The sequence below is a fragment of the Dreissena polymorpha genome, chromosome 1 (genome assembly GCF_020536995.1).
Source record: "Dreissena polymorpha isolate Duluth1 chromosome 1, UMN_Dpol_1.0, whole genome shotgun sequence".
NCBI lineage: Eukaryota > Metazoa > Mollusca > Bivalvia > Myida > Dreissenidae > Dreissena > Dreissena polymorpha.
In genome coordinates this window covers 133,175,654-133,186,930 of record NC_068355.1, presented here as the reverse complement: position 1 = coordinate 133,186,930, position 11,277 = coordinate 133,175,654, and the positions used below count along the sequence as shown (strand labels likewise).

Genomic DNA, 11,277 nt, shown 5'->3' with positions numbered 1-11,277 from the left:
CGAGTCGTCAAAACCAGAGACAAACCGGGGAGAGAGAGTGTGTACGAGACACTGTTACAAAGAAAACGTTGTCAGAAAGAGAAGTTATCAAACCGATACGGTTAAATGACTGTGTGTAAAATTTAAAATTTAAAATATGTGCAGTATGACTTCTTTATTGTAGTACAAAATTAAGACACTGATTAAAAACTATCATTCGGTAAAATTTATATTTGTATAAGTCGTGTGCTTTGTAGCAATGCATGATGTTCTTTAATCCGTACACCATAAATGCGTACATGGTTTGCAATAAAATACATTAAGATTCAGAGTAAACTTTCGTCTTACTTTGTTAAGGCACATTTACAAGTTTATATATTGCATGATTTGATGTATGTCTGTTTCACGATTATCTCATAAGAAGGTTGCTTATATTCGTAAAAGTAAAGGGTATGTAATATGTCATCATTGCAGTCATCGTATTTAGTCTAATCATGTGTGTTTGGTCGATTAATGGTATAGCACTTCGTATTGCGACGAAATAAATTCACTGATGAAAGGTGGAAAGGGACGATACGATGCCATCAAAAATCAGACAGGAACTGGATAATCAATAAATATATTCGTAATTTTAAAATAATTTGTTCTAAACAGAGACCTATACAAACAAAAGGATGCGCAACCTCGCGTCATGCGGGCCCAGCGCGCACAAAAATAGGTGCGCGAGGTTTGATAATCTCGAGCCGTTGAACGCGTTCTGTACTGATAATGGGTCTAAATGGCATCAATTGCAAGCGATGTTGCTTACTTATGTTGTTTTTTTTACTATTCAACTTATGTTATTAAATAAACAAACACATATTCGTTCTTTTTTGCGTTGTTTGTCTTACAAATAAATCGTAATTAAGTCCTATCTACACGCAGTATGCTAAACGGGACCCAATTAGCGGATTGACAAATAACAATACCTTTTTCCCCCAAAAGTTTATTTGGCGTTGTATATCGCAAGTGCATGTTCAAAAGACCGGCCTTTTAAATAATTAAAAATGTTACCCTGCTTTGTATTAAATATCGAATTTTTCAAACCCTGTCAATTGCATATAATTCAAAATGCATAATTGTGATCTGAAGGTGTTTCCATCGTGATAGATCGCAGTGACAGTAGGTGAGCACCTTGGGCGTTATTGGGAAATCGATCTCACGGTTGACCACCGCGATCACGGTGGACCATCGCAAATAGGCACTCGCCAACATGACAAATGATCTCTTCGCATGACTATGATATTGAAATGTCACTGAATTAAATACTTACTGCCGATGTCTCGAATGTACAGACGTACGCAGTGGCGAATCGCGGTGACAGGCTCGATCAATTATGTTGATATGAATTCGCGCGCGGGCTTTATCGGGCAATAAATCGCACGGTGGACCACAGCGGTCTCGCTTATTTGCGGTGAAATACAGGTAAATGTGAAAAAACATGTTTATTAACTATTTTTGTTCATTTGTTTGCAATACATCATATTAAAATCGTTATTTGTTCCACTCTTTTATATTATATTTACCCTCTTTACAGAATCAGTTTACATGTCTTATATCGAGCGTCAGTATAGATTGCGTTTCATGTTTCATGTTATGTTTCAATTGTTTCTGCATGAAATTTCATATGTTGTTTTTAATAACAGATTTGCGTCTGTAAGCATTTTGAAAATGCTTACTCGTTCGTGCACATATTAAGCTAGCCATCAAATTCATAAAAAACATGTTGCATGTAATTTGTTATCATACGATTTTAGTGATTTCCTTTTTCTATTGTGACATTTTTGGATCCGTACACATCTGTATATTCGATACAATTGCAGTAAGTTTTCATTCCAGTCCTGTACACACTCTCTCTCTACCCGGTTCGTCTCTGGTTTGGTCGACTTCGACTAGCACTGTTTTCCAGATTTGGCATTATTGATGGTTGTTCTGCTACAGTCTATATTAGAGCTGTGTGTGCCGGTATGTACACGTCATTGATTCTGTTGATCATGTGTGGTTCTTCCTTGGTTTTCATTTAAATGTCCGTGTTTCGGCGATGTTCGTGTTCCGATTCGCCTGCATTAACGATATTTGATCGCAGGTACTTGGACGGTTTCACGTACTCTGCAGGGTTCCAGCCTGGCGAGGTTTTAATTTTTACTTGGTCCCCCGGCTGAAAAATTGAAAAAAAATGTCATTGCACTTCGCGTGTTGGTCATAATATAATATTTGCTTGTCACGAAATTCTAGAAACTTTGATGCGATATTTTCACTCGTTTCTTCGGGTTGTCGAAATGTTTGTTTCATAGGTATAAGGGTTTTTTCGTGTCGCCCTTTCAAAAATTGCATCGATTATATATATGATGGTGTCGCGTGGTTTGTTTCTTAGTTCTAACAGGGCTAAGTAGATGCCGTTCCCTGTTTCGCTACACATGTAGATTTTTCACTGTTTGTACAGCCTTTTAGGCAAGGCCGTTTATTTGTTGGTGCAATGGCGACGACGGAATATGGCTGTTGCCATATTTTGCGACGAATTCTCAGAATTCCGCATATGTGAACTTTGAACCGTTGTCCGAGATGATTATGTCCATGATACCATAACGAGCCATGTTGTGCTTGATGTTGTTTAATGTGGTGCTCGTTTGAGTGTCTTTCTGGAATGGTGCTACTTCAATGAAGTTGGAGAATAAGTTAACACTTATGTAATAGGCTACCCTCGTGTTTGCATAAGTCCATTCAAACTTTAGTTTAGACCTATTAATTTTAGCTCGATTTGATAGAAAGCTTAAGGCTTATTTGAAACGCTCTCGATCAGTTTCCTAGAACTATAAACAGTACTTGGTGTCTATGGGGGAAATATAAAGAACGCTCCCACAGTGGGGTTGGAACCCGTGACCTCCCGACATTCCATGCGTAAAATTCCAACAATGTTTCATGGTAGCTCAGGCACTGTTTGTATGATCATTAGCCCCTTTTGGCTCATTTTGCGTTGCATAAGACAAGCAATACACTCACCCAACAGATATTTAATTTGTCTGTTCATGCCGGGCCAAAATACTCATTATCTCGCCTTCCCAGTTCTTTACCCCTTAATGGGACTTATGTATCACTTTCAACGTTCCTGCTCTCATTTCTTTCAGGATACAAATTCGCTCCACTCCGTAAAGAACTCCATTGTAGATTGATATGTTCGTGGTAATCGCAAAACGGAACGTCTTCGAAGGGAACTTTGCACTTAGGTTGTGGCCATCCTCTAATGATTACCTTTACCATCACTCCGTTTTTGTTGCGCGTGCAATTTTGTCACGGTTTGAACACGCTCGCGTGTCGAGCTTAGATACCATCAACTCCTCATCGATAGTTTTTGCATCCTGATAAGCTAACGGTAATATTATGAGGCAGTCGTCCAGACCAATGCCAGTGCTTTGTGCATAAGTTAAAGTCAAACAAGTGAAGCTTCATTATCAGCCCAAAATTAACCGAATAATCCCTTCCGAGCGAGTTTATGCCTCTTGGAGTGTTCATAATCTGGAATTTTTTCGGACGCTTGATATTTTTATGCTCGCACAGCAACGGAATCTTTCCAAGCGCATTCACTGCTGGCCTGCTGACACCGCTTATATGTGTCTTGTTCTGATAAAACTGGGCATAATACATGTGCGTAAAGTATCGTCCCAGATTAGCCTGTGAAGTCCGCACAGGCTAATCAAGGACGACACTTTCCGCATAAACTTGATTTTCGGTAAGGAGGACTTCCTTGAAACTAAAAATACCATAAAAGCGGAAAGTGTCGTCCCTCATTAGCCTGTGCGGACTACACAGGCTAATCTGGGACGACACTTTACGCACATGCATTATGACCAGCTTTCACAGAACAAGACACATATTAACTACACTCATTGTGATCGGCACTGCCTAATCAAATGGCTTTGCTGTTTCATGTGACACGACAATGTTGAATTTGAATTTCACCGTCATATATTTTTTCGTTGGCGGATCATTCATGGTCATCTGCACTCGATGTTGCTTTAAATATGTCGTTCACATCCGCATGTTCAAATTTGTTGAACGTTTCTTCGACCTTTACGTCTTCCTTGGCTTCCGTGTATTTGAAACATCGTTGACCCCTACGATCCGATAGCCCCGATCACTTCCACGATCACCCGGTACACGCCCATAGCCACGTGCAACACTGTGTGATGCTCCCTTTTGTTGATGCGATGCCCCATCCACTGCAGGACATAATTTGGATGCCTTGAAATGGCCAAACTCACCGAAATTGACACAGTGTTTTTGATTGGACATTTCCTAATTTCATGCTTTCTGCATTACTTGGCAACTTACTAGTTTTGCTAATGAGGGTTTTGATGCGTTATAGCAATGTTGACGTGGTTAGCGATTTGATGTGAGATGTGGTCAATTATATTTGCCTACAAACCTGCACGACACGTTCGATTGAAAGTTGTGTCACTGATATCTCTATCAGCCTTTATATACAATTTGCGTCATTAACGCCATTATTGATTATGTCACATATTAAACCTTGTTGTTCCCCATATTGACAGTGTTCAGCCGTTAATTTTAATTTTGAAATGTTATTCACAGGTTCCCACGCTTTGTGTTAAAAAACTCGTGTCTTTTTATGTTACGATAATTAAAAATTCCTAAATAACTGTCGAACTTTGCAAAAACTGTTGCTAGATCGTATTTGTCCTCGGCTGGCAATGCCACCATTCCAGCATCCTGGTCGGCAACTAGTGCCGGCGCCCACGCGAACGAAAAGAAGATCTTAACGCACTCTCTTCCCATGTTAGCAAGTAGGACATCGCCCACCTTTCTTTTGTCATGCTTGTCATTCAGACCTGGCGCGTCCAAATGAATTTGAACGTTCCCGTTTGTAATCTTCCCAACTCGTTCCACTTTCGGACGTGTTAAATTCCGCTAATTGCCTAATCCTATTCGAATCAATAACGCTTTTGTGTATAATGAACCTTTAACAACATATTTGCAATATATGATTTTCAAGCAATCGCCCAATTGCGCCGATTTAAATGGATTTCCAACACCAATAATAAACCACGTAAAACTGTTTCAAGGTCAACGGGATACTCACTTTAATTAAATAGGTTTACTGCACATGTTTACAAAAACATAAAATGGTTACACAAGATCAGACTTAATATGAAAGTTGACATATTGATATGTTTCAGTGTCTGAAAACTCTATGAACAAAACATAAATGCAAATAGTCTGAAAAACCCACTTCTCGCGCAAGACATTTGTTATTCTCTTTTATCGAAGTGCCATCCGTTAGCAAGTATAAGCATGACCGGCGTGTTTTTGACAACGGGCTCCTCGTCATAAATAACAGAAGATAGATATAACATTTCGTTCATGCAGGCGTATCTCCAATTTCACCATAATTACAAGGGTGAATGAAACTGTCAATTTGTGTGCGATTCGATATGCAATTTATGATGCGTATATTTATTGAAGATTTATAACTATGATCCAGTTATGGCTATTTACAGAAATTAAATATCTTCTAGCGCGATAATATGCTTCAAATGGAAAACGTTCTTTAGATACAAATTATGACAGTTAACACCATTTTTTAATGCAAAATTAATGCTGACATGATTTAATCATTTTGTTCGTTATGAACATTTTCTACAATAAAGTTTAAAGTTAATTCATTTAAATAATTCATTTGACCGATATAACCTCCATGCAATAAACCATGGTGCGTATCATTTTAAGTTTGAATGTCTCGCAGTTTCAAGTTATTCATGTAAACACTTGGCCAGCTTTTGCGGAATGTTTAATTAAGATATACTCTGCGTTTTTCGAAAAATAACGTAATATCATGTCTATAAATTAGAGATTTATGTTATGGGAGCACTTCAGTACATGATTTACGTGCTCGAACCACTATGTTGTGCCTATCTTTTAATCAAGACCCTCTCTGATTGATTTTAACGCGTTATAAAGGTTACATAGCTAATCATAATTGATGAATGTCTTTACCAAAATCGATCATACGTTCAAAAAGAGTTTATGATTGATTATTGCTACGCTTAGTGAAGATGTACATGCCAAAAGGTATATTTTATAGATCCTCTAAATAAAAGCAGTGATCTTTCATAAACGTCCTCTAGATGCCGCATAGCATTTAGACAATGCTTTTTTGAAAATGTGTAGCCCATAAAGAATTTAATGAATGATGCGAAATTAGAAATGCCTTAGGATAAACATTTACACGAAAAGAACGTTTGCTTATATAATAAATTTCCAATGTTCATTTTGAAAATATAAAGTATAGATAAACGATGTTGCTAACTGAGAAGTTACAGGTTTCACATACGGGAAGAGTACAAGTAGCTACATATTTTGTGACTTTCTGACGATCATTAACATAAAAAATGTCAAAAGAAAATTGTCAAAAACATGAGAACTCATCATCTTAGTATAAACGCTTGGTGGTAGAGTAATGTCGGAAATAAGAAATTGGCGAATGTGTGGGACACCAAGTTGTATTAATCAGCTACGTCGACAAAATAGTGTACTGTGGACTATGGGTGATATGCATGCATCATATTTCATTACATCGGAAGTTTGAGCTTACAGACTGAATGCCACCTTGTTGAATTGTTTAATTATTTGCATTGTAGAATTACACTTTCATTCAGACATACTTAAGAGAGTAACTTTCAACTGCGCCTTTTTTAATTAAAGGCAGGGAGAGAATGGCCGTAGCAAATATTTCATGACCAATGAAAATAAATATGTGGTCGGCTTGTGCAACGAACTCGTTTTGTAGTCCGGCGTCCTACCAACTAAGCTCGCCGACCCGGCGATAAATTTCAAAGACATAGTATTTTTGAACATTATTTTTATAAGTCAATTAACTGCAAACAAACTGAAACTGAAGTAATTGAAACCTTTTTTTATAGGATACACTTCTCAAGAGGAATCAGCGGCATTTGTTTATCTTTGTATTATTTCAGATATAACACGCATTATTACCAACAAATTAGACAATTACTTTTAGAATAATTTAAACGTTTTAGACGAATATGCATTTAGCAGCATGCTTAAGAAACTTGGCAAGCGTCATGTACATAGGCTTTACACCAGAGCGAACAATACGTGCACAAATATAATTTGTTATATAAAACATGCATAGTTTTCGAATACTCCAAATGGGACAAATGTTCATATAACACATATCGATACGGTAATTGAAATTGGGTCTATGTTTATAAAACGTTATTACAATATTTGTCTAGAAAATAATCATCAGAGTCGGAATCCGTGATACTGTTCTTGCATGTCTGAAAATCTAGCGACTTGACTTCTAAACCCCATTCTTTTTCTGCTTCCTCATCTTTAAGCTCACAATGTGGGCAATTGAAATGGCACATAAGCTTTGTCCTTTTAAGGCTCATATGCGCAATGTTTTTAAATGAAAATAAATCAAATTTTATATCTTTTGGTATTGCGACTATGCCCCATTGTGTTGTTATTGCGTAGTGTTCAAGTAAATTGCTGCTGTTTGTCCATTCCAGTGTACGGTCTGTAGATGAAAATCGATAACAATTATTGTCAATGAAAGCATAACTAAACCTCCCTTCACCTTGAACATGCATCATAGATAATCGGGCCAATGCACTCGAACCGTGCTGAAGCCTTATAAGGCTAATATGACAGCCGTCAACGACTGCAAATCCTTGCTCTATACCATAAACCTCCAACATCTCCGATGGATCTTCTAATAGATGTGTAACGTCAAAACGACTTGATGAGGATTGATCGTATACTAGTAAATTAGTTTTGATATTTTTAGAGCAAGTGTCGTTAGTTGCATCGGTAATTATCAGTATGGCAACCAACTTTGACGAATTCACACACCATTTAAACACTTTTCCTTTAAAGAAAAGAACTGGATTCAAACGCACTTTTTCACAAATGTGTGTTATAGGACTCATCAGAAGAGTCGATTTGCTGTTCTGACTGTTGTTGTGTTCTGTTTGCATTAAATAACAAATGCCATTTTTTATCACAAGTTTACTATAAATTATCTCAAAAGGTGGTTTGAAGTATTCTACTGCAATTTGTTTTGTTATATTCCTTTCTAAGTCATGGACTTTCACAATTTTCTCTGCGTCGTCATAGGTAATAAAATGGCACCCATCCACAAAAGAATTACCTTTGCAGAATATTGTGCTGTTAAATTCAGCAAAGATGCGTAAGTTGTTGCAGACTGTTGTAATTTTAAATTTAGCAGGGATTTGTAAGTTGTACCATTGCCTGTCAATAAAACAATATGCCAACACTTTGAAATCAAACGTGAATGGCTGATATGTTATCAGACAATGTTCCTGATGATTAGATTGTTGTCTTTTCTCTAGAAGCATTCGAGGAATGTCGATCGAAGCCATCAATTCGGCGACCTGATCCATTCTAGTATTTTGTCTTTGTCGTATCCATTGGGATATAAACTTAATCTTTAAATCGATCGGTACGTAAGAGAGTCGTTGATCAGAAAACAAAATCGCTACTGATTCCGGAGACAGAGTCAGCAAATGATCGCCATTTAAAAGCTTTAACAATCTTTGCTCGATGAATAGTTCTACTTCTGGAATGTTCAACCCGTAAATCGAGCACATGTGTAAAATGTCAACAACATTCGCTTCTGATAATGCTACTTTTTCAAGCCACGTAAAACAAAGCATTTTCAAGTTTGGTAGTAGAAAAAACTCAGCTAAGTCTAGCAATATTGCGATGTTTTTCATGTTTAGTTCCGGACAAATTCCATACAAATACATAATGGCCATGTCGATTGTTCTAGGAGATCCGATATGCAATTGAACCGCACCTGTCAAAAAACAATATAAAAATCATTGGGTAAAGATACCCGGTATACTGATACTATTTTTTCGATAAAAATGTTGAACCTGCACACAACGAGAATAACAGTTTACCGCCTTATCGTATGTATTGTATCAGGTTTGGCTTAGACTAAAAGAATGGCAAGGCTTGCCTAGCCGCCGTTTTATTACTAAGCCTGATAGACTACGCAATAATTGTGCAGTAATCTGTTATGTGTGTACCATACCTCTAAGACCTCATTTGTAAGGTAAAGTAATAATGAAATATATTCGCTACGACGCTGCATTTTTATCGGGAATAAACACGTTGTATGGCGCTTGAGTTGTTGTTCTCATGGCCACAAAAGCACTTTCGCTAACTATTTATGAGCTATGTTTTCTTGTTGTTTTTGTTGCTTTTTGTGTCTAGATATATAACATCTTGTTATTACATTGATTGTTATGTACAATCTTATTCAATATTACCAAACATTAGAACTTAATAGTTTATTTCGAGTAAATAACCCACTACCAAACATTAACAGATATCATACTTGTTGACGAAATATCAAAATATATATCAAGCACCTTTATATCAGACCGATATCAATAAAGTGATATGATTAAAAATGCATGATAGTTTACCACAACAAACTACCATGAATCGAATATATACATTTATTTATAAACATGGGTATTTTTTCTACCAATTAATTTCACGAATGCGTTTATGATATATATATATATATATATATATATATATATATATATATATATATATATATATATATATATAACTCTCATGTTCAAGAAATAAATATAAAACATACCAAAATTACGTTCTTGAAAATTGTTGTAAAACGCCTGCTGGAAGAATGGGGCTTCCATTAAAACATGTAGATGATACCGTTTTGTCTAAAAAAAGAAACCACACAAACATCTACCACCATTAGTTTTTTTAATCAGTCGCGGCGGGTAGTGATAGACGAAGTAATTATTATGTTATAGTAGTAGCACAGAAGTAGTGAGTAGTAGTAGTAGTAGTTAGTAGTAGTTAGTAGTAGTAGTAGTAGTAGTAGTAAGTAATGGTAGTAGTAGTAATAGTATAAGAAGTAAACGGATATAGTAGTTGTTAGTTTGTACGAGTAAAGTAGTAGTAGTAGTAGTAGTCGTAGTAGTCGCGTCGTCGAGTCCCTAGTAGTCGTCGTGTCGTCGTGTCGTCGTAGTCTGTCGTCGTCTTCGTAGTAGTCGCCCCCTGTCGCTCGTCGTCGTCGTCGTCGTCTCGTCTAGTCGTAGTCGTCGTCTAGTCGTGTCGTCGTGTCGTCGTAGTAGTAGTAGTAGTAGTAGTAGTAGTAGTAGTAGTAGTAGTAGTAGTAGTAGTAGTAGTAGTAGTAGTAGTAGTAGTAGTAGTAGTAGTAGTAGTAGTAGTAGTAGTAGTAGTAGTAGTAGTAGTAGTAGTAGTAGTAGTAGTAGTAGTAGTAGTAGTAGTAGTAGTAGTAGTAGTAGTAGTAGTAGTAGTAGTAGTAGTAGTAGTAGTAGTAGTAGTAGTAGTAGTAGTAGTAGAGTAGTAGTAGTAGAAGTAGTAGTAGTAAGTAGTAGTAGTAGTAGTAGTAGTAGTAGTAGTAGTAGTAGTAGTAGTAGAAGTAGTAGTAGTAGTAGTAGTAGTAGCAGTAGTAGTAGTAGTAGTAGTAGTAGTAGTAGTAGTAGTAGTAGAAGTAGTAGTAGTAGTAGTAGTAGTAGTAGTCGTAGTAGTAGTAGTAGTAGTAGTAGTGGTAGTAGAAGTAGTAGTACTAGTAGTAGTAGTAGTAGTAGTAGTAGTAGTAGTAGTAGTAGTAGTAGTAGTAGTAGTAGTAGTAGTAGTAGTAGTAGAAGTAGTAGTAGTAGTAGTAGTAGTAGTAGTAGTAGTAGTAGTAGTAGTAGTAGTAGTAGTAGAAGTACTAGTAGTAGTAGTAGAAGAAGTTGTAGTAGTAGTAGTAGTGGTAGTAGTAGTAGTAGTAGTAGTAGTAGTAGTAGTAGTAGTAGTAGTAGTAGTAGTAGTAGTAGTAGTAGAAGTAGTTGTTGTAGTAGTAGTTTTTGTTGTAGTTGTAGTAGTAGAAGTAGTAGTAGTTCTAGTAGTAGCAGTACTACTAGTTGTAATGGTATTAGTTTCAGTCATTTTAGTCCTTGTGATATTAGTAGCAGTAGCAGAAGTGTAATAAATTGTTGTAAATAAATAAAATAAGATGTAAAACTTACCCATCTCCCAGATATAAGGGTAACATCGCAGACCTTACTTTGTTCTGCAACCTGTTGTTTTAACAGTTTTCGAATTGAATCGGGCTCGTAATTCTGCACGTAGTCCATCGTTTAAGTATAACACTGAACAGACCAGATTTGTGACTTTATCTTTCGTAACGTGTTAAGG

General features: G+C 36.6%; 1 protein-coding gene across 2 annotated transcripts; it reads right to left on the bottom strand.

The window, feature by feature from the left end:
- Nucleotides 1–6,880: 6,880 nt before the first annotated feature.
- LOC127850630 (uncharacterized) lies at nt 6,881–11,276 on the bottom strand. 2 transcript variants are annotated; one of them, XM_052383816.1, is made up of 3 exons: nt 11,109–11,276; nt 9,704–9,788; nt 6,881–8,881 (listed from the first exon to the last, which is right to left on the bottom strand). In XM_052383816.1, exons 1-3 carry the CDS (start codon nt 11,214–11,216, stop codon nt 7,263–7,265), a joined length of 1,812 nt encoding a protein of 603 aa, XP_052239776.1. In that variant the 5' UTR covers nt 11,217–11,276; the 3' UTR covers nt 6,881–7,262. The 2 variants fall into 2 exon arrangements, with proteins under 2 accessions (XP_052239776.1, XP_052239778.1); XM_052383818.1 differs by lacking the exon at nt 9,704–9,788.
- Nucleotide 11,277: the final 1 nt, after the last annotated feature.